General features: G+C 35.4%; 1 protein-coding gene across 5 annotated transcripts in view; it reads left to right on the forward strand.

Annotated features, from left to right (window-relative positions):
- Positions 1-24,959, forward strand: part of LOC138936079 (uncharacterized) — a 37,814-nt gene extending 12,855 nt beyond the window's left edge. For all 5 annotated transcript variants that reach the window (XM_070301365.1, XM_070301196.1, XM_070301282.1 and 2 more), the window contains 9 exons: positions 13,257-13,687; positions 14,493-14,658; positions 16,131-16,252; positions 16,409-21,793; positions 22,286-22,676; positions 23,001-23,432; positions 23,775-23,976; positions 24,066-24,257; positions 24,686-24,959. In XM_070301365.1, coding sequence (XP_070157466.1) covers positions 13,336-13,687; positions 14,493-14,658; positions 16,131-16,252; positions 16,409-21,793; positions 22,286-22,676; positions 23,001-23,432; positions 23,775-23,976; positions 24,066-24,257; positions 24,686-24,871 — 7,428 coding nt within the window. In that variant the 5' untranslated portion in view covers positions 13,257-13,335 and the 3' untranslated portion in view covers positions 24,872-24,959. The remainder of the gene's footprint in view (positions 1-13,256; positions 13,688-14,492; positions 14,659-16,130; positions 16,253-16,408; positions 21,794-22,285; positions 22,677-23,000; positions 23,433-23,774; positions 23,977-24,065; positions 24,258-24,685) is intronic.
- Positions 24,960-25,241: the final 282 nt, after the last annotated feature.

The raw sequence follows: 25,241 nt of genomic DNA on the forward strand, positions 1-25,241 counted from the left end.
ATCCTTTCACTTTTTTTTATTGCTCAGAAAAAGCGATAATTACATGGTGAACAGAATTATACATATATGACAACTTGCTGCAAAGTTTCTAACACATATGTGCAGCAATACGATACTGTGCGACATCTTGAAGCACAATGATGCCTTTTCGAATCTTTTCTTTTAGTTTGGTCTCGATGTGGTTTTTGAAAGGAGTTCTCAGAATAGTCGGAATGGTCACCATGTGATTTTTATGTTTTCTGACCAATGAAAAAAAAAGAAAGAAATGAATGTATTTTCTGAAAGAAACATCGAGACAAATCTCGCGAAAAAAAAGCAATTTGAATTATTTTTTCATAATTTATAAAACAATTTTAAATAAACTTTTTTTTTAATACTCTTTATTTTTTTACTTTCCTTTAAAATTTAAGATTCCTGTAATATTCATTTTCATTATCATTAATTTAAATTTTCCATTTACTTGAAAAAAATTGAATAAAATTTTCTCAAAAAAAAAGAAAATACGCTTCAACCCGTATAAGTGATAAAAATACGTATGGCGCCAGTGCGAAGCGAGTGGGGCCTCATTGTAGCATATAAAAAAGCCTGTTTCCTCATTCAGGAAACGACAATTCGTTCCACAGTGACCACGGGTTGGCTCGAACATGGGACTATTCAAGGTCAAGCTTGATGCTTCTCGATAGATCATCCGGCTAGCTTACATATCTGTTCTTACGATCACGGTTCGTACGCGATAAATTTTTTCTACACGCAGAGCACGAAAATGATGAGAAACGATGCGGTAAAGTTTTGTCGTCCATCTCACGCGTTGCAGGACATTCTTGCAAATTATATAATTCATAAGTGAAAGCAAGACACTCTGTGTTGCACGGCTTAAAAAATCGCACGCGCCAATCTAGTCGGTAATAGCGAACAATAAAAGACTTATAAGTAAATACTTTCACGATAAATCACTTCCAATACAAGTGTGCAATAACAATTGAAGTTTTTGTCTAAGTGAATGAACTAACTAAATGATTGTCCGATTCGAAAATCAATAAAATTATCGAGTACTGATTCCGAAGCAGCGCATTATAAACTTTTAATGATTTTTTTATCATATGATTTCGAAAGCATCGTGTAAACTTAAATTTCGCAAATTTTTTTAAATCCAAAAGTTTAAATTTTAAAATTGAGGCTGTAAATGTTTAAAATTGAGAATAATTTTGCATTGAAAATGTATAATAATTATGGTGAAATCAAGAATACAAACGACACAATTAACTAAGGATTGAAACGATTTGTGAACGTTTTATTTCAATATGGAATTTGCAGGAAATGGATACTTGTCTTCGCGCATCTCTAATATCTTTGAAAAGTCTTTTTTTTCAGCGACAATTTCAATTTTTGTCCTAAAAATGAATATACAGGGTGTCCCCAATTTAAATGGCAAAACTTCAAGAGCGTGTAAGGGACCGAAAAACGAAGACAAGAAATTGTTTAGAGGTTTGCTCGTTTTTGCTCCATTTTAGAGAAATTGCCATTTAAATTGGGGACACCCTGTATATGCTTGCTCAATCATCCGATATTCTCTCCAGTATTCTGCCAGTATGATTACATCCTGTCACGAAATTAAGATCGTATAAAAAAGAAATGTAAAAGTAATCATCGAAGTTAACGGGAAAACATTCTTCTAATGATCATTCTAGAAATTCTTTCATATCCGTCTCTACACTTGACAGATCGAAATAATCGCACGCGCTTATCTTACGGACGCTCGTTACCGGCAAAATATAAGATAATGATTTCACGAACGTTTTAATGTACTCCGCTTTAATGAAACCGAAATCATCATCATCAGCGAGACATAGCCAGGCCACGCCTAGTTGCATTAGACTTGTCTACAGCAAGGTCGTTTCTTCTCTCCTCGTCATCGTGTGTGTCTCCTCTCTCTTTCTCTGTCCACTGCATGTATCTGTCTCGAGATCGGTGGCTACTTTCATTTCGTCGTCGACTCTGTGTCGCGACCGTTTATGGTCATATAATTAAATTCCACATCAGACAAATTGCATACAACAAAATATATATTATCAGATCACAGAATATGATTGATTATTATCCATATTTTATTGAAATCGCTCGTTTGAAAACGCTCGCTTCACTCGATAATGTCAGGTCAAAAATAAGTTTTCCAATTTTTTTTTCCGCCATGGTATATTTTATTATATTATGTCTATGGTTGCATATAGCGTACATATGCGATAGATCAAGAAATAAATCTTTATAATCAGAGCCATATACATGTAATAAAGACTCGGGTGGAAGTGAATCTTACGATAAAATCATGGTGGCAGTGTTAAATATAATAATGTTTATATTATAAATCGTCGCAAGAGAATTAATATTCTGCATTCCTGGTCGCTAACCGACCGGTACGGTGCAATATAAAAATTCAGCGGCGATCATAGAGATTGCGGTGAAGCTTTATCCATTGTCGACGATTATTTCAACGGTTATATCGGTCCCGGTCTTCTTCCTGGTGCAACGCGAGATATGCACCTTCGGAAAAATCCTGAAAAAATCCAGAAGCCTCGAATAACGCATGAAATGGAAACGGTAACGAAATCACGTAAGTTTATCGTGGAATGTCGTTGTGGCAATACGCCTTTTGCTCGACCGATCCTCTGGAGCATTGGAAGCTGCCTGCAATACTGCCTCCGTCTCAAGGCGAACGTAAGCTTCGCTCGTAATGCAGTTTATATCGGGTGACTTCTCGTGCGCATATTCGCGTGCATGTACCTCGCCCACATACACATATACACGTGACATCGAAACATGAATATGTGCGTGCGCCAACACAAAGTATGCGACACGGGCCTTATGCAAGTGTGGGTCGACAAGGCCCCCGGGGAACCGTATCGAGCTACTGCAAGCCTGTCCCACTTTCTAATCAAACCGATCCAGCTTGAACCGATCCTCGTTTTCCGATCTCTTACCTTCGCATCGAAAAAGGATGCGAAAATATTTAATTGTGGAATAAAGCATACATAATTATCGCGAAGAAATACTCGTTTCTGATTTTATTCGATTGCGCATATCAAATTATTTTCCTAGAATTTCAATTTTAATTTTACAACACACTAATATCGAACATTACCTTTCTTTCTCTTCCTTAGGATAATGAAATATTAATTATTATAATATATTAAAATAATATGATTATTTTATAAAAGTATGTTTCAATCATTGAAACGTTAAAATAAAATAAAAAAACAACATTTTTTTGTGCAACGACTCGATAAAATATCTCTCTGTCTCTTTTATTAGGCTCGAAATAGATACAACTGTAAATATAAATAGGATTATATTATATATTTATCGCACAACATAATATTTCCAAGAAAAAATTTATTGCCGTCGTTTTGCCGGGAAACAGGTTTTCGTTCGTATTTGCATGCTTTTCTCTCTTTGCTCAAGTATTTTAATCATTGTAAAATAGCAGTTTTTCGCTGTACTTTCGTAGTCGCTTTGGCACTTTGATATTCCTCTCACGCATTTGATTCGCGTCAGCGAAAGGAATTTACACGAAAGGCACTTTCCAAATGCAGTTATGCTGTTTTTAATTAAAATCTCATAATTAGTTGGTTAATGAACGTTAAGAAGAAACATGCGAAAAGTTATCAGCTTGATGTAGACATGTTCCATCTGTATCCAAGTATTGAAGTTTTATTCATCTATGTAAAAATCTACACAATCAAACAAGATCAGAATTAAATATCTGTTCGCGATAATTATTACGCTTTATTCTACAATCAAATATTTTCGGAAGAGTATCCTTCTCTCTCTCTCTCTTTCTCTCTCTCTCACTCTCTCTCTCTCTCTTCATTAATATAGAATCTGATTGAGCTTCTTGTTTTTGAACGAAGCTATACATATACCTAATACAAAACGAAACAACGGAAGAAATGTTAAAAGACTAATCACGTCTTTGACGTGAACCGCGAGAAAAATTTGAAGCTGGAAAAAAAGAAAAATTCTATCTGGAATTGCACAGTTGAATTTACAAAGAGCCTAGCAATTTTCCCGTCCGCGAGAGAGAAGCGTGTTCGGCATACAGAATTTTTCAAGTATTTACTTTGTACCCGGTATTTGAATCTCGGCGATTACGAACGCGATTCGTTTTGTCTATGTCTATTTTCGTCAATTCACTTGGCGTATCGATTCCCTTCTAAACATCTGTGATTATCGAGAGAAATTACCAGTCCATATATCTAGATTATATCATCGCACGATTCTTGTAACAAGATCTAATTATAATAATTTTTCTGTTACATAAATTTAATCCAAATAATACTTCCTCGTTACGCTATCCATGAAAAATTTTTCTACGCTACTAAATTCTAAAGAAAAAGCCGGAGAGAACTTTTTCTTCAGTTAGGGATGTGTCTCTCCAAAATAAGACGACTTCCTAGATATGTTAATATATTTAAAAAATATGACACTCTTATCTCCAATCTGTTGACACCTTGAATCTAATTTTTCTGATAATGTCTCGTTGAGAGGCTCTTCCAAGGTCAAATTATGCAATATTCGATTTTGACCGTAAACAGTATAACGCGGTTAAACTGCTTCTTTAAACCTTTTTTGCCTTATTTCGCACTTTAAAATTATTTAGACATAACGGAAACGTAATAATTTGTATTATTTCTCGTACAATATTATATCGTCGTGTCTTTATCAAAAAAAATTTTAATGCAAAAATTTACATTCTAATCTTTTATATTAATACGCATTGCGTGTCGCGAATTTATATTGCTATATATTTTATTCAAAATTAATAAATACGCGTAAATAAACGTTTACAACCAGGATACTCGAATGCGGGATTACTTTGCGTATTCCTTTTCACAATGTCGTCTGTGATTACCGGACGAGAAAGGGTGAGCGCCTCGTTGAGCGCAAGGCCGTTATAGATCGCTGCGGCATTTTTTCCGTTTAAGAATATTATTTTTCTCATGTATCTAACCAAGTGGTATTCGCATTTTTATCGCGCAAAAAGTGACAAACGCATATCTTATTCATGCGCTTCAATGATATTATATCATCATAGATTATAACGCATTGTTTGCGCGTAACGTAAGTGATTATTTTAAAATTTGCGAAAAGATTCAGTGATTCAAGATAATTACGTTGTATGAAACTGAAGAACGATTTAACATTTAAGCTCCTATTAGACTTAAGATTGATTCGTCGATTGAAATCCATGTTGGTACAAAACTTCCGTTGTACGCGAAAGGGGAATTGATTCTAATATCGCGCGAAAATTTAGAATCGCGTGCTTGAGTTTGCATTTCGCGATAAAATAAGAAATAAAAAATTAGCGCTATCAATTAAAATCGTGAATATTAAAATCATTTTTTTTTTTTTTTTTTTTTTTTTTAATATACATGTATTAAAAACAACAGCTATTACATAATAATATTTAATAATAGAATCTAGAAATATTTGAATAATATAAATACTGATTACAAAAATTAAGTAAATTTTTTCCCCGCAGCGCGGCGATAAAAAGACTTTTAATACTTGGCGGACGAGCAAGCGGTGACTTCAATGATGGATTCATAGGTCACCGCTTATCTGTCCGCCAAGCATTTAAGTTTCTTTCGTTGCCGCACCTCTCGAACAAACTCAAGCAAGCGATTTTAAACTCTTTCATTTGGTGTTAAAATATGTATTTGCTCTATATGTTAAGAATCCACTTTATTTTATATCTCACAAATTATCCTTCACGCTTCGTTTATATTTTATGACCAAACATATGTATACCAATTCCTTAAATAACTCAATAGGTACGCCTATTACAACCCATAAATGCGCATGCTTTTACCGTATTTTTTTACTTCTTACAAGATTTTATATTCAACTTTTATTGCCAGATCAATGAGAAATAATTTGATATAAATGTAGTGTGTGTAATCATCTTCTAATGGATTATGAATAGCCAATCTTAACACGCGATAATCTGAGATACATACACTGTAATTGTGCACAGCTAGAAAATGTTTATTATTGTAGAAATGAAATTGAATTCAACCTCATTATGATCATTTGCAATTTCTCTTAATCATTATTAATGAGTATCAGAAGTTATTTTCTTATATATTATTTAGAACATTAAAATCTAATTTCACCAAAATATTATTGGTTTCTACGTCTAAATATTCTTATTAAAAGTATTATATATATGCTTTTAAATTAATAAAAATTTTGCTTCTTCGAAAACGAAGGATTTATTTTTTGAACTTGACAACATTAGTTAAAAACCACCACATCCATGAACGGAACATGACGATCTGTTGCTCTCCATCTAATCTAATTATTCTCTTGTTAACAGTTTTTGCTCTATCTAATATATGATACTTCTTTATCCGGTTTCTGAATTAATCTGTGATCTTCCGTGGCAATTAGCGGTATCCTTCCGTAACAGCGTTGTTACGATCCGAGCGATTGCATTTACGAGACGCAACGAATTCCTCGGATAACGACCGCGGACAAAAAAGGCAATTCTCGTCGGATCTTAATTACAAATATCCTATTCAGCGCACTCGGATATAACCTTGCAATGCCGAAGTTGCAGGTAATCGTCGGCGAAAGCGAAGCTTTTTTTCTCGTGAGTGAGAATACGCTTAAACTCTGCGAAATAAGTGAGGGGATAAATGCTGTATCGTGCTGAATAGACTAGATTATTTTGTAGCTTGCCGCTGTTATACGCTAATTCACCTAATTTAAACGGGATTTGACGCGTATGTGGTCATCAACAGATTTTATGTGTAAAATTTATTAAATGTTCATGTCTCGTATCAATATTAATTAGAACGTTGATTAACGCTGACGAACCATATTCGCTTTAATGACGCTTCCTGATTTCGTTAGTGATACTCTTACTTTCATCGATTGCATATCCGAAATATAATGAGATCCATCATATCATAAATAATTTAAAATTTTGTTTTTTATAGAATGATAAAATTAATTAAGAGAGTTGCATTCATATGTGTATGTGTATATATGTGTGTGTGTGTGTGTGTATAATATTTAAAAAATTATTTTTTTCAATAATTTTCTATAATCAAATTAAAATAAGAAATGGAGAGATCTTTGTATTTGTAGTAATTGTCGTCTGCCAGACTGGCCTGAATAACTACGTTTCGCTTGTACAGACAGATACACGAACAAACGGATCGTGTAGGTGTACGTATTGTCTTGCGAGGAATGTTAGAAAGTAAAATATCTTGGGTAACACACAGCCCCACGATGGAAGCAAGAGTATAGGTTGCCTGCTAGTGAGGATGTGCCTCGGAGAATCTCAGCCCCATCATCATCATTATCGTCATCGTCATCAACGTACTGCTGCCGGATGCTTTCGTGTTACAGAAAGGTCATTGCGGATGTCTAAATGCTGCATCATTGTTCAGTGAACTGCACATTTCGAGCAACACGATGTTTGATAAAACAAAATTTCGGATTAAATTTTAGTGATTTTACATGTTATTGTTTCGATAATTTTTCCTTACTAATACCAATACTAAAATTTGGCAAAATATGTGTTCGATAAATTTAATGAATTATATTATATTTTCGCTTTATTAATTTAAATACACACACAATCAAATTCCAAATCTGTGTGTCGTAAAAAGTTTGATCTACACTTTATCGAGCTACATTGTTTTAATGGTATCTTCATTTGAATAACTATAGCTAATCCTCAGTGTGTAAGGAAAGCATTTGAATGCGACAAGAAAGAAAGATCGATGAAAGGTTTACTAACGTATAGTAAACCTTTGACATTTTGAGGATTCCAGACACCGCGGTTGCATAATGTGCGCATACATATATATGGTATATACACACACACACACACACATAATGTCGCTTTATCTCCTAAAGAGAATGTAATCGATGCGTCTGTTGGCATACTTCTCTGATTCGGCCCGCTTCGGATATTCGCTTTCGGAACAAGAAGGAGAACGGTCTCGTTAAAGACTTCGGCACAATAGAACTGGACCACCGTTCGCGCGCACCGTGAAATTGACCGGTTACACTTATAATTAAGCATACAATGGCTTATAACACTATCCGTTCGTCTACATCGGATGACGGCCGGTTCATCTCATTGTCAGTTCGACCGATATGCGTAATAACACGTTCATATGGGAATCTTGCATTTGCGCGAATAATCGGCGATGCGATGCTCGCGCGCGAAGATGTTTCGTGGCCTCCCGATCTCTCGATAAAAGACACGTCACTTTCACCCCACACCGTAAATGAGAATTTTATATAAGCTTGGTTAGCCTGCTGGTTAAATCTCTTAACTGTTAATATTCCTAATTATATGGGCAAATGAACCGTTGCATATAAAAAAAATATTGATTTTGAATAATATTAACAATTTTTTCAAAAAATTTCGAAGATAAAACAATATATTGTACATATATATATATTTTTTTCTCAATATTTTGTTTCTCAAAATAAAAAGTCAGTTTTATATAATATCGTTTCAATCAAATATAAAAAGATAATATCCAGTTTTTTTTTAAATCTGAGAGTAATATTTTATACATTTTCCAATTTTCTCTACATTTTTCTTGTAAATTAAAAATCGTAAATATTTTACAAAAATTAAAATATATCTTTATTAAAAAAAAATTATATTATTTCGCAATATAATACATAACATCTAATTATTAAAAGATCAGTTTCCTGATTAATATAAAGAGATATCAAATGACGCTACATCTGGCTGATACGTTGGAGCTTCGCGAGATAAAGTGGAAGAAAAAATCCGTTTCTGATATCTAAGACTGTCTCCTCTTCTTGCCAATCTAAGGACATCGGTAACATTCAACCGTTTCCGAAGGTCCGACAGGCAACAAAGTATATAGGGAAAACAAGGAGAACTGGTTTTTGGTGAACGCGCGATATTAAAATATGCGATCAGCTTGATCGCAACTCGCAATAATAATTCTCATCCAACCTTTGCAGCTGTTTTATTCATGAAGTAAGGAATATTGTCCTTGATCAGCTACCAATGCACATTTTCAAGGATCAAATGTCACTAGAGCTTGCGAGCAGATCACTTTTACGAATGCAAATATATAATTAAATGATTAAAAGAGTGTCTTATATAAACGTAAATCACGATCTAAGAAATATAATAATGGATTGTTAAAACATTTTAAAAACGGAGACAGGAAAAGATGGATATCTCCATGTCGTGTTATCATATTGTCGTAATTCCTACGGTCGTTTTCCACCGTAATCCCTTTGTCCATAAATGCTAATACAGAGGTAGTCTTGGGTAATGCAATATATTCAAGTGGTTTAGACATTGCCTTGAATAACGCATTACATATTCCCATGATGAGAAACGTATATATGTTAAAAGAAAAGTTTCAATTTCGAATTTTATTTTCCTAACTAATTAATTTTCTTGGCACGACTTGATATGGTACGTTTAATTGATACTTTTTATCATTATATAACATCATATAAGTAATATTCAGGCAGATTATCTATATATCAAGTTATACGGTATTGTTTCGTGGCGTAATTTCAGTTTAACCGAATAGCAAGTATGCATAGATAATGTTAAAAAGAGAGAAAGTTACGCAAGATTCGGTCGCGATTGCGATCAAGGTGAAAGTCTTGGAGCTCGGTAGAGCGAGTCGTATCAGAGAGTCTCATAAATTACAGGCAATGTCGCGTTGAAGAATATCCTTTAACTACGAGGAATCTTCGGATAATCAAGGATAATCGCGTGCTTCACGGTACGTTTCTCGTCCTTTTTCACGGAAAGGTCCAGCAGCGATATGGACTCGTTCCTGGCGATTTGCTCGCCCACGATGTATAGATATTTATCCTGCGAATCTCCGAGACTTTTAATACAATTATTATCTCACTTTTATATCCAGCGAGCGCGATCGCGAATCGCAAATACACGTCTTTCGAGCGGATTAATTCTAGCACGTCACGCAGAATCACGCAGCTAAAATTTTTTATCTTATTGTTAGCGATCTAGCGGAGAATATCGCATATGAATAATATTATCTTTTATATAAAGTAAATATATGACTGTCTAACGAACTTCATTTCGAGATATCTTTTATTTTAAATCCTTTCTAGGTATTCAGTATAAGACCTTTTTAATATCGTAAAATTATTAAGCATTTATAATTAATATTATACAAGATAAAATATAATTTATAATACAATCTCAGCAAAAATATGTGTTTTTATGAAAAAATAAATCGAAAATTTGTATAAAAAATATTTTTATACAAAATTTTATTCTTGAGAAAAAATATTTTAGAATTATCCTTTTACATTTTTAAATCATTTTTACGCGAGGAATCATGTTCTTCTTCATATACAATATTACGAATTATGAATAATCTCGTTCTGATATGATATGATTGACATGATATATATGATAGATATGATTATTCGTAACCCATTTCAAATTTATATGCTAATTTGCAAATCTATTTTATATATAAATATAGTTTTCCCCAAAATATTCAATGATATACGTATGTCTGCATCAAGAAATAAAATTTGGTTAAAAAAGAATGAACATTTTATACTCTTACTATTACTTGCTATAATATTTTATATAACATTTTTTACGCAGTAAATTTTTAATACGTTAAATCACACGTACGTTAAATTAGTTTGTTATAGCCTGTTTATCTAATTATAAGTTCTTCCTTGAAAAAAAAAAACCAGAGATACGGAACTTTAGCGATGTTACGATTGCATTTTTTTCGCGAACGTAAGACGCTTTCACCGAAATGTGCAAGATACGTCGAATTCTTTTGTAATAGGACGTATGCATAGTAACATGGTGCGAGAAAAAGATAATGTAACAAAGCAGACATTAAGTTAAATTATATAATTATGACAGGCAAGAAGAGAGGATTTGTGATTCATTAATTGATCATTTTCGAGATAATTGCACGTTTGAGATAAAAGGAAACAATTGTGAAGAGTATTATCTCGCGTGAAGATTATTACTGCATTAAAAATTAATGTGCTAGCGTTATCTGGCACATCCATTGCAAATCAATATCAAGAGCTATTAATATAAACAAATAACAATAAATATAAAGAATTGTCTATTAATTGGTATTAGCGTAGTTTTTTTCCTAATAAATTTATGAAAATAAAAAATAAAATAAAGAAAATAAAAATTCTGTTACAATGGTACTATATTTATTGCTCATTCGATAAAAAGACGACGCAAAAAAAGCTCTGATCTATGTATAATATTGATTAAAAGTAGCCATGGAATATTCGAGAGCAACTCTTGCGATTTTTCATGTTGAAAACATTAAATACGCCACTGTCCCCCCGCGTAGATTATGTTACGGAAGAAAGATCGTGGGCATAAAATCGTGCCGGGTAAACGCCAAGCTCCTTCCTCGAGAGGACTTTCCGCGTTAGCTCCGGGGTGAATCAGTCCTTTATACCGAGCTCTCTCAGGGTCAACCACTTTCGGTGCGGTATATACCTCGGACGGGTTTATATGTACACTGGCAAACACACGCTCGTTCGTCCCGAGTGTGCCTATAGGGTGTCTTGAAAATCGCCGCGTACAGCCAACAGTCAAGTACATCTAGCTAGCTGGATAGAGGATTGACTCACCGCGCTGCGTGTAGCTTCTTCGTGAATCGCATCCTCTAGAAAGATAAGATTATATTCGTGCGGCCAGAAATTCATGTTACTTGCATACGAGTGAATGCATAAAACGAATCTATGAAGAATCTTGGAAATTGTGTTCCTACGCGAGAAGAATATATTTAAGTAGCAATTCTTTTTCCTAAAATTAAATGAATCATACAACAGCTAAGCGACTTGAGATCTTACCTCAGACCAATCAACGACAATTAAGAAATCGATTAAAAAACATGAAGTAGATTGACAGAAACGTAAAAAAAGTTTATATTATTATATTGAAAAAGTATCTCAAATCACTCGATCATCCTTGCTTATTCTTCAAGGTCTTCTTCTCATCATTAGTCGATATCTATTTTTTGTAAACAAATTAGACTTACGCGTTGTATTATATAACGATACGATGCACGCGTCCAAATCGCCTGATTCTATATAAATATAACTATACATAATAATGCAATGACAGAAAAAGATTTCGCGTGCGCATTGAGCAGCGAAAAAAGAAACGAGAAGAGAATTGGCCGTTTTAAAGGCTCATTAGAGCTAGCATGGTTTATTTGTCTCTTAAACGTTCGAGGAGATTCATTTGAAGTGGTTGCTTCAAGAGAAACGACGATGCTTTCCATAGTCGGGCCAATGGCGGTTAAAAGGGACTAAGTCTCATTGTTTCTTTTCTCCCGACGGCAGATCCCGTCAGTTTATTGGCTCGACGTCGTTCAAAGTCAAAAAAATAATCCAAATAGACTATGCGCGCGCGAGAGATTGAGGGATTGAGGATGATGGGAGGTTCGCAGAAAACGCACGAGGAGCGAGGAGGAGAGAGAGAGAGAGAGACAAGTGTGATGTTTCTCACGAAATTTCTCATCGCGATTCACCGCTGATTCATTCACTCATGACATCTCGATACCAAGCCGAAACAATTCAAGCGATGCGATCAAACCGCAAACATCTTTCTCCTTTTTCAACGGTCTCGCGCCGCGATTGAGTCAGCGTTAAGACGTAATTGATTTTTGCATTCGGCGAACAGGTTCAATAAATCGTTCCGCGAGGATATCGGTGGAATAAGCCGGCGAAACGTCTCTCTCTCTCTTTCTCTCTCTCTCTCTCTCTCTCTCTCTCTCTCTCTCTCTCTCTCTCTCACACATATACACACGCGCGCGCGCACACGCACAGACAATTCTCACATCTTCCTCTCTTGTCTTGTGCGAAAAAATACAAGTCTGCCTCTCTACCGCTGACGTCATTAACGCGAATCCACTGAATCCATTAACGCGATCCGTTCTCGCTTGTCAAAATTTCTTCTAGATGTTCTGTGGTTTCTTTCGCATTGATCGAAGTAAGAATTATCGAATCAAAAGTCAAATTAACTTTATATACCGGACGAATAGAAATTAATACCTAAAAAAAAAAAAAAATTACCAAGTGTTTTATAATCTTCCTGTATATCCATTCTGCGATTTAGAGAACTCAACTATTTCGAAAACATAAATTGGCAAAATAACTGAGTGTTGCGATAAATAATAATAATGTGATTTTGATTACAGAAACGAGACGCATGACAGACGATATCGGGCGAGCGTTATTAGGTGAGAGCTCAGTAGCTTTTGGCGACACAATCGAGAGATGTCGGATGCCGCCGGCACGGACAATCCGGCATTCGCCAGCGAGGACGAATGCGGTCCCAAGACGGAGAACGGCGGGCAGCAGCAAGTGACCTTGGATCAGGATCGCAAGTCCTCCTCGGCGGATTGCGCGCCGGTAGAAAATGGCCAGCGATCCTTCATCTCTCAGCACTATGTTGAGCCCGTCAAAATGAGCTCGGAGCCGTGTTATAAAACGGAGACGAGGATCGAGTTGCCGGCCGAGAACACGGAGAAAAGCGTACCGGAGCCAAAGCTCAATGGCGTCCACGGAAATGGGAATAACAACGACGCAAGTTTCCTCAACAACAGCACTACGAGCATGCAGGTCAACGGTAAGTTCGAATGTATCCTGATGAGCCTCCGCCACACCGACACTGAGGCATAAACGTACCCATACAAGCGAATATCTATGAGCTTGAAATATTACGAGCAAGGATATAAGAAAAGATTACAAGCGGCCGCATATTTCTAAAAGAAGTAAAGCTAACTATATATACACACACACACGCTATAAATAGAGAAGGGATAGCATGGAAATCGCTGTGGAAGAAGAACTTATCGACTCTCTTTAAATTATTATTTTAGAATATGTTTTCAGCAAGTAAAACTTTCGTTTTGATTATCATCGTTGATATTACTAGCGATTTATCTAGCGAGAATAAATCTTTTGAGACGGGAGAAATCTCGAGAAGTATCGCAAACACATATTTTTCATTGCGGAATTCGTTGACGCGCATCGCATTAATGTATCTCTGATGTCACATCCCGAACTTTACATCTCATGACATCTTCAATTTTCCATTTGCATGTATTTGATAGTATCGGCAATAATAGCAACTTTTCACATAACTATAGATATATCGTCTTATTTAATAAATTAATCGAATTATTAATCTTTTTTTTTTCACATTAATTATTTTTTTATTTAACACGTGATCCTTTTTATATTTTATGCAAGTTTGCGTTCCTCTCGTTATACCATTCGTGAAACGGGAAATATTTGATCTTGTTTAGCCTCATTAGTATTTTGCGGAATGCAGTTTCCCTGCTCTTTCGCCGCGCAACCGGAAAATGCAAACCGGTTGCATCCTACGTACGGATATATCCCGATAGTAAACGGTTTCCCGTTTTCTACAGAATCTGGAAAGAAGGAACAGATCGAGGCCGTAAACTTGGAACTGGTCTCGATGAGGCCATACACGGGTAACAATATCCAAACGAAAGGTCAGGAAGCCTGCGAGGTACCAGCTGATCCTTATGAGGAGTACTTTGTGCCGGTTAACGAGCATCGAAAGTACATCAGGTAACGAGTTGTTTGTTGAAGAAAACGAGCCTCTGCGCTTATGCATTTTTGTTTTTTCTTCTGTCTCCGTCTCTTAACTCTTATTAACCGTTATTCGTGACTATCGTTCACCAGCCCGGCGTGTGTAAATTCTCCCGAATATCAGAAACAGAAAACATGATAACAACGAGAGAAAGAAAAAGAAAACGTACAGCTTACAATCTTCATCCTCCAAGTACACATATTAGGTTAATAATTATTATCATGATTGTTTCTCTTTCTAGACAAATGCGATGAAATCTTTTCGTTATCGTTGTAAAATATTTCTAATTAAAAATAATTTTTATAAAAACTAAATTAATTTAAATATAAAAAATATTATACGTAAAAATATGATATATAAACTGCAAGACGGAATTTTGCGCGCTTGTATAAATTAAAAATATTAAAGCCACATCTTATAAAAGGTAATGACAATGCGCAAATTCATCTTAATTATCTACCTTAGCACAAACTGCGAGACATCATATAGCGAACATTTGAGATGTAGAATAGAGATATATTTCTTAGAGAGGCATATCACCGCGTGTACCTGTTCCGTGCTTAGAGAGTCGTCAAGCGATACAGACGCCTTAGCACTGTTTTTAGCTCCAGCGGATAGCACAGTATAGTTTGGTCGTTACTGATTGAAAAGTCTCAATATCGATAGAAAGTTAGACGGTACTTTTCTGTTGTCACGGTACTTGGCAGGGATCCCGAGGCCGAGGTTGAAACGACCGTGGCTGGAGTGCGTTTTGATTTGGGCCCGGGTGTCGGCCGCGAGGGACTCAGCCTGAGAGACCCTGCCGCCGGATTGGTCGACTATTCCCACTGGCTGACAGCCCTCAGGTACTTGACGGTTACTTTCGAGGATGATGAAAAAAAAAAGTTGGGAAAAAATTCTTAGAGGAATATATGTACTTAGGTATTTCTTATGGGCACGCGGTGGCGCATTAACACGCTTATGCTACCGCTCCTCCCCGTCGAATTGAATACGTATGTTTCCCCGTAAAGATTATACATCCGAGAATTCATAGGAAATAAAAAAGTCAAATGAAATAAAAAGATGAGACAATCTCGATCGCAGAATGTAAGAAATCACCGACGATTAACCGATGAGGTTCTTAATCAAAGATGCAGTATCATGATCTACATAGACTAAATCTCGCATTATCTTATCATCATTTTCCGTAATCAGATACTGAAATGAGAAAATGCGCGACAAGCTACACATTACGTACAAAACATGATCGAGAAATTAGGCACTCGTGAAGGAAACTAAACTCAGGTGTCATGTATCGAGGAAGCTTCTAATCTTATTAGCTGGTCACTGACGAAGGTTGCTAAGCATCGCGCTGTACAAAATATGCTTTCTGGGTTTAGAACAAGGAAAATATTTAAATGTACGCAATGGATTCATCGTATTTCTACATGGCATCGAAATTGTGTTACAGAGGCGAAAAGCTTTACGTTACGAAGGACAAAAGGTCCAGAAACTCGTACTGGAAACAATTACTCTGTGGATTCACAATATTGGTCGTAGTGATCGCCATGATTATCATTGTTTTGGCCGCAAGTAAGATGTCCTGTCATCCTTTTATTTGTATAAATTTTGTTTTTATAAACATTTATTAGAGACCTTTAATTTATATATAATAAATTAATAAAAAATAATATAATTTTTTTTACATAAAATACGTTAAATAAAATTGTTTGAAACTCTTTATTTTAGCTGGTGTGATCTTTACACAAGAGCCTACAGAACCCTTGGAAAATGTGAAAGATCCGCCGTCAAGCCCAGCATTTTTAACCTCGACTTTCCCATCGTGGCCTACGACTGACGAAACGCTATATCAAATTATACCGGATGCTCTAGATGGAACCCTGCGACTGGACGATTTCAATTGGAGCAACGATTTTAGCGATACTAAGTCACGAGTGTATCGTGAAATATCCGCTGAGATAGGAGAGCATCTAGGAAATATTCTTCAACGGGAGAACAACAAGCCCATAATTAAAGTGTATAATATTAATAATGAAGGTGAAATAAAATTCAGAATAAGTCATCCACCTATGGATACTCCTAAGGAGAATCAAGAATATATCAAAGAGGCATTACGAAAAAACAATGATATGATTGGGCGGTATCATTTGAGCAGACTTCAAGTAGAAAATCTTATTGATCAGTGTGAACACGGTAATCTCAAGTGCGCCGAAAGTTGTAAATACGATTATTCCATGGGTATATTTATGTGTACCTGCAGTCCAGAAAAGATACTAGATCAGGATGGTAAAACTTGTGTGGATAACGATTTGAGTAACGTCGAAATGGATGATGTAATGCTACAATCCAGCACGGAGTCAATTCATGATTTTGTTCAAGATAGAAGTATAGATTCAAACAAGGGACAGTTCGAAATCAGACATTTTAATATGTGGGAAAATCCGGATCCCAAAATAGGATCAGCAGAAACGGAAACATCTACATCGGAACCTAAAATAGAAGCCGATCATCCACAACTTGAGCAAAAATCGGAAATAATACATCCGTTCGAATCTACACCGACAACAAAACGGATTTTCGAGAATCACGAACATTCGTATCATTCGATGGAAACCACTTTTAGAGAGCTTGTTGAGCCAGAATCTACAGCTGAACCAGAGCCTATAGCTGAACCAGAGCCTATAGCTGAACTAGAGCCTACAGCTGAACCAGACCCTACAGTTAAACCAGAACCTACAGCTGAACCCACTGCCGAGCCAGAACCTGCTGCTGATACAGAACCTACTGTTAAATTAATTGTTCCACCACAATCCACTCAATCAGAATTGAACGTTGAATCAGAGCCTACATCAGAACCTGTATCAGAATTTTCTGCAAAACCAGAAATTGTTTCTAAAATCGAATCTATTACTGAAGCAAAATCTATCACTGAAAAAGAAACTGCTACGGAACCAGTATCTGTCACAGAATCAGCAACAACTATCGATAAAGCAGACAATGACGTAATATCGAAAACAGAATCATATTTGGAGACAAATATTGAAATATCTAATCAGCCGGGATCTATTATTAAATCGGTGTCTCATGATGATGCCGAATCTACACAAATATCACTTTTAGAAGGTGCGAATACAACTAATGTACCTAAATCTCTTGCAGATTCATTACATGAAAACAATTCCGAAACTGATAAATCTTTGATTACAACTATGAAGACTAATGAAAATCCGATAGATGATAATATATCCTTGCAAGTAATACCTTTAACATCTAAAAATAAATCTATAGATACAAACGATGATGTAGAAATTAAAATGGAATCAACAACAATGCAATCTTACACCAATGAAAACGATAAAATTAATGAAAGTACAACTATCGAAACAAGTTTTACTACTTTAAATTATGAAAATTTAGAACAGAATAATGATGAAAATATTATATCAAACAAGTCTCGGAATCATGATAATTCAAATACGGAACAATTTACGCAAAGTTCTGACCTTCGGGAAGAAAAAGAAAATGACTCTACTACAGAAATAAATTTGAGCGATGACTTTACGACTAGTAAAGAACTCGATTCAATTACTGTGGCAACTACTGTGTCAACTATGTCAGTGGAAAACAGAACAGAATTAATAACGAAAACCACGTTTAATGATAAATATTTTCATACAATAGAAATAAATGGCATAAGTAATAGAAATCAAGAAACATATAATAATTCTAAAGTATATGAGACGACCATGATACCGGAAACTACTTATACTGAAATGTCCACTCAACCGATATCTGATTATCAAAAAGAACACGTATCCGAATACGCGTTACAATCTAATACGCAAGATTCGAATGAGAAAAATGTCATCGAACATATGCCGACAACAGTCTTTCCTAAAGTACCGAAGAATTTTGCCCACAACGTCGAGCCACTGAAAGAACCTATCACGAAACCGCCAGACGACGAGCACATTATGCTGATACCGAAATTCGAGGAGCCTGTAGAGATACACGCGATAATTCCACAACTCATTCCGGAACAAAGTCAATCCACACAAAATGAATCTCTAAAAGCAGAAAACTCGACAGAAATAAATAACGGAGTCGTGATTAACGAAGACAACTTGAACACACAAAAATCTGTAGAAGATAATGTATTCTCGATCGATTCATCTACAATACGTAATGACAAAAATATCGTTTATACGGGTAATAACGGATATACGATTTATTCTGACGAGGTTCAACATTCAACCAACCATCCTCTTCACCCGGCGATACTACCAGAAAATTCGGTAAATCATTTCGCGGGAAAATCTGATGCAAATGATGATCGACACGTGGAGGATATGTCACCTTTTTTACCAGATATCTATAAGGAGAAAGAAAACGCGAAAAAAGCACCACGGTTGGATAAAGATGAACAGGACGTTCCTAATCCTTTCGAAACTCATATCGATGACGTTATAACACATCGGCCATTAATAGAAATTAATGCGGATGACGTAAAAGATAAATTGAATGAAACTGAAACTAAAGATTTATTAAACGACGTTAATTTACATTCGGTAAACAATGAAAGAAAAACAGATATCACAGAGGAAACTACAAAAATCATTGAAACAAACGCAGCAGATGACATTAAAAATATTATAAAGAATAATTTGAATACGAGCGAGATTCTGAACGATACAGAATTTAGAATTCATAACATATTGCATCAAGATAATAATTTTGCGAAATCAGATAACATAACGGAAGATGCTGTAAATCAGAAAAATAGCAATTCCTCCGTTATAGAAGAGGATGATGATAAAGCATTGAAAGCGATAGCATCGATTATAAAAGATAAAACAATAGATTCATTTTTCCAAACTGCAATGCAATCCACAGATAATAAAACAGAATCTGTTAAAGATACTACTATTACTATCGAAAAGAAAGTAGAAGATCTCGGAGATTCCGTGATAGAAAGTGGTACGACCAGTTTAGAAAAACCAGAAGAGAATGCTGTAGAAGATCAATACAACGACATTACGGATGAAAGTTTGTCAAAGGGGTATCGAGACGATAATGCTCATAAAGACATTCCGATTAAAGTTGTGGAGGGATCCAAGAAAGTGATTTTAAACGATATTGAGCCTATAATTTCTTATAATCGCGTGCCTTCATCAACAACCACATCCAGCATTGTAAAGGAAAAAAATGAAACAGACATGAGCGCGACACAAAGTTTATTAAATACAACAGTTAAAGACGTTTTGGAAAAACAGATGGAAGATGCCAAATTGACTACCCAAGAACCTGTGTTACCTATGGAAATCCAACAGGAAATGTCGACAACAATAACGACGGATAAAATTGAGATTACCACTGTGATCGATAACGATAAACGAGAGGAAAATAATAGAGAACAACTGAACATTGTTCGCCAATCCGATGAAAGAGAAACTGATAAAATAGAGCAAATTACAACGACGCAATCTACGCTAGAAACGAAGACCACAGCTCAAGTGCCGATCTTGCCAGAAGAATTGCAAACGACAGAGAATGATATATTAACGACAACGTCAATGGTGCCGAATGAAGAGAAGGAAACGAATCAAGAAACTATTGATAAAATAAACCCACGAATTTCCACAGAGAATATCATGGATGAAACGAGAAGAAATATAACTGAGGAGAAAGAAAACATTAACAAGATTGAAATAAACAGTACATCGTCGGAAAGAAGCATGACAGCAACGATGTACGAGAATAATGTGAGTGCAGAATCCGGCCGGGAAATTAGACCCGATAAAAATATTAATGATTCGGATAGAACTATCGAGGACTCGACGGAAAGCGCGAAGATTGAGACTACTCTTATGATGTCTGCGACAGAAAAGAATGTCTTAAATGGCATAGAAGGAACTTCGTCTAACGATGTCACTACTACAGAAGATGTCAGACCGGTCACGGAAATGTTGGATGACACGCAACCTGAAACAGAGTCGTACAGAATATTCATCACAACACCGAGACCGATAGCGATCGAGCCGGAACTTTCTGAAGAGGCACTCCGAGTGATACCGTTGGAGAAAAATCAAGAAAGCAAGAAAAAAATAGCCGACAAAAAGGGATTCGACAAATACAAGTATAAAAAAGAGAAAGACCTGAGTTTGGAAGAACACAATGAGAATAATGCGTTGACGGAAAAACCGAGTTCGATTTTTTCTCAAACAGAAGCATCGAGAATAATTATTAAAAATTACGAGGAACCGAATGATAGTATAGTGAGCTCTGACTTGGATCCAAACATATCTCGATTTAATTTATTTGATAGAGAAGGTAACGTTTTGCCGACATTATTGAAGAATACGGGAAACATCGACGAAAGCAGTAACATCGAAAATAAGGGAATAATCACGGAAACAAAACCCAAGAATTATCCCAGCTTCATACCCGTGTCAGAAGAGATAATAGAGCCGGTACCAGTCACAGAACCGTACATAGTCAAAACGCGAAATTATACTCGTCCTTCGATCGTATCGAGCACTTTCGAAACAGAAGAGAGTACGGCTGTGAACGAGACGGCAATCGAAGGTCGTACAAACGACCCAGAAACGGATCTCTCTCGCACCCACGTGAGAGCAAACGAAACGACTAGACAACCTGTCACTTTCCTCTCGGATCAATCGTTCGGCGACGCTGAGGAAACAGATCATGTTGCGAAACAGCTGTCCACGATCCGATTGATCGTTGGTCCAACCACGCCAATGGACATAGATGTCGAGAGCGCGACTACCGTTGCCACCACCAGCTTCTCGGGATTTGCATCTAATGCAATCCTCTCGAAATGCATCACCGATCAATTTCAATGTGCCAACGGCACGTCCAGAGACGGTGCATACTGCGTTTCATTATCCGCCAAATGCGACTCTAAAAATGATTGTTCCGACGGCTCGGACGAATTAAATTGCGAAGATTGCTCGGGTAACTTCCGCTGTGCCAGCGGACAGTGTCTGAAGAGGCACTTTGTATGCAACAAGATCGTGGACTGCGACGATGGCAGCGACGAGCGCGATTGCGAGAATTGGAAATGCCAATCTGATGAATTTAGATGTCCAAGCGGTGAGTGACACGTGGAGATCGAATTATACAGAACGTACCAAAATCAGTGAATGTTCTTTTATTAGCAGATTCTCCGATCAATTTTTTGATTTTTCAAAAAAAAAAATAAATATCAATAATTTTAAAATTATAAGTAATTAGAAAAGAAGACTTTTCATAAATTAAACTTTCTAGAATTAAAAGATTAATAAAACTACATTTTTCTCAAATAGGATTTGTTTTAATAATTTAGTTTAAGCTTTAGTTATAGAAGATATGTAATAAAAAAATTAGAAACTTGCCAAAAATCGTCATTTCCGCTAAAAAAAAAAAAAATAAAATGCAAATTTTTCCAATAAAAAATTTGCTGTTAAAAGAAGCATCCAGTGGTTTTGAGATATTCTATATATAAGATAATATACAATAAATAATAATCTTGACTGAAGTATTAAACATATGAAAAAATTGTTATTAAAAAAAATCTGAATGTAATTATAAAATTCAATTTTATAGGGAGATGCATTCCGGCATCATGGCAATGTAACGGTCGACCCGATTGCGAAGAATATCGAGATGAATACAATTGCAGCGAAAGCTGCAAAGATAATCAGTATTTATGTCCAACGGAGAAGTGGTGCATCCCACAAACGTGGCGTTGCAACGGAATTGCCGAATGCATAAACGAAGAAGACGAAAAGCTGTGCGATTGCGATCTAGATCAATTCAAATGTCAAACCGGTGGATGCATTTCCTCGATTAAAAAATGCGACGGCGTTAAAAATTGTCCGGATTATTCAGACGAATGGGGTTGTCTAATCACCAATATCACTGCGGAAACGAATATTAATACCGAAAATAATATGACGAGTGAACCAAGTGATCGCTTGCCACTGTTGAAGATAAGGTATGTTTACATCAAATAGATATAATGAATATAAATCGTTTGCTTTTTCCTAATTTCTATGTTATCTCATTAATTTCGAAGCCGCGAATTAACAGCTTAATTATAAAAAATCATAAATTGTGCCCAAGTATAATTTTTACACGACTATAATTTTTTTTCAAATAAAAACGAAGATTTGATTTATGCCGGAGTTGATTAATAAATATTTATAATTAATTTTTGGAAAATCAAAGATTCCGCAAACGACGGAATAGAATTACTAGTCTTGGATTTTGTAAACCGCTTTATAATAAACTATGTTAACGTTATCATACATGTATGAAGACAATATGACAACGATTATCGACTGGTCTGTTCGGATGGATGGAGTGAAGAATTTAGCGATTCCTATTGTCGGACTTTGGGCTTCGCCGGAGCCGAGACGACTAAGAATATTCGACTGTCTGCGGAAAAAGATCGGAGCGAGAAAATTCTAAGACTGAAAACGAATCCAAATCATCGTCTGCCGCTAGTCACGAATTTAGAGCAAGTAGAATTTTGCGTGTCGGATAAAGTCGTGCAAGTGTCGTGCCAAGAATTTTCGTGCGGTCTGCACGATGCTGAAGGATCGTCCGCGAGATTATCTGGTGGGACGCCGGCCAACGATGGACAATGGCCCAGCGTGGCTCTGTTGAAGGAGCTAAAACACGGGACCGCTTGTACAGCCAGCATACTCGGTCCCATGCACGCTCTAGCCAGTTACTCTTGTATTTACAGGTAATTAAATGTATAAAATATAAATAAATGTGTGATGCGTGCGACATCATTAGATGACGAGATAAATCGCACCGTAATTAAGAAATGATAAAAAAAATACTTAATATTTATATTTAATTTTATTTAATTTAAACATAATCTTTATTTCAACTTATATATATAATTTATGTATATAAATATAATCTTTACTTCAATTTATATATATATATATATATATATATATATATATATATATATATATATAATGTTGAATATCATTGTTGGCAATGATGTTGAAAAAATATGCGCGCGATATACTGTTTCAATATTATCACATAATATAATTTTTTCGACTTGATATAGATACAAGGATAACAATAGATGGCAACTTTTCGCCGGTGGGGATATGCTGAAGGGACAATCTGTTAAAAATATCGTGCCCTATCCTCAAGTAAAATATAATCAGTTCCTGTATAATAATGATATTGCTCTGATCGAATTAGAGGAACCGTTAGTATTTTCCAGAAACATTAGCGCCGTATGTCTTCCCAGACAACCTATCCAGGTACGCATTCGTACGATTAAATTCTCTGATATGTAAATCTCTTAATTAAACATATTTATAATGTTCAATAATTTTTCATAATTGAACAGAGACAGATTTGCGTAACAGCAGGATGGGGATTTTCTATGAACGGGGAAATAGATTTACAACAATATCTCAAATTCTTGTCCCTTCCAACATATGATTTCGATAAATGTAATGCCACGAGCCATTATCCAGGATTTATCACGGAACACAATATATGCGCAGGATTGGCCGATACGGATAAAGGCCCTTGTTATGTAAGCTTAGCATTATGAAAAACATCATCATCACATTTTCATAATTATCATTTCGAAAATATTTGAAAGAGAGAAAAAGAACGAAAAAAATACTAAAACACAATATCAAATCTCTACAAAAATCGCGAATATGTTTTCTCAATTAAACAATTGTGTCCAAATGAATAATATAAAATTTGTAAAAGATCGTGCAATTTTACATTACATAAATCGCAAATACGCAAATATTCGTTTTACGACAGTTATATTTCAAACATAAAAATTTGTTGAAAAATTGCAATTAAAATTAGCTAATTATTGGTATATATTAATATATGTACATATGCATACATTAATTAACGTGTGTATGTATTTATCATTGCATTATAATGAACTTTAAGGAAATGGCCAATTAATTGGCATCAATGCAATTCAATATCTGCTTTCAGAATGACGAAGGAGCACCACTAATGTGTGCCAGTGAATCACAGGGTATACCGGAAAGATGGGAAATACAGGGCTTATTAAGTTATCATAGCAGATGTTCAAGAGATCATCCAGCAATTTTCTCGAGCTTAGAGCCAGCGCTCTCGTGGTTACGCGAATCAGTGCCAGTTTTGCAAACGCAAAGCTAAATGATTATTATATCGATTTTTCGAGATATATGAAAAACTATTATTCACGATATTGTACACTAAAAGAAAACGGCAATTTTAATAAGCAAAAAAAAATCGTCATTATAAAAAGATTGTACTAGAAAAAATTGTACAGAACAAAAATTTGAACTTTCTTTTTATGTCCAGAAATCATACATATTTAATTAAATTCACGTTCTTCTGTTTTTCTAATTTTTATGTTCCTACTTTTTTTAATAGTTCTCAAATTTTTTTCTGCCCCTCATAAAAATTTAACGATAAAAAAATAAGCACTTAAATTCTGTACGACAAAAATTATAACAAAACATATATAAAGAAAATGAAGGATAACAAAATTATAAATTGATTT

This window comes from Polyergus mexicanus, unplaced genomic scaffold (genome assembly GCF_030449975.1).
Source record: "Polyergus mexicanus isolate NDT 795.1 unplaced genomic scaffold, iyPolMexi1.0 SCAF_1, whole genome shotgun sequence".
Lineage (NCBI taxonomy): Eukaryota > Metazoa > Arthropoda > Insecta > Hymenoptera > Formicidae > Polyergus > Polyergus mexicanus.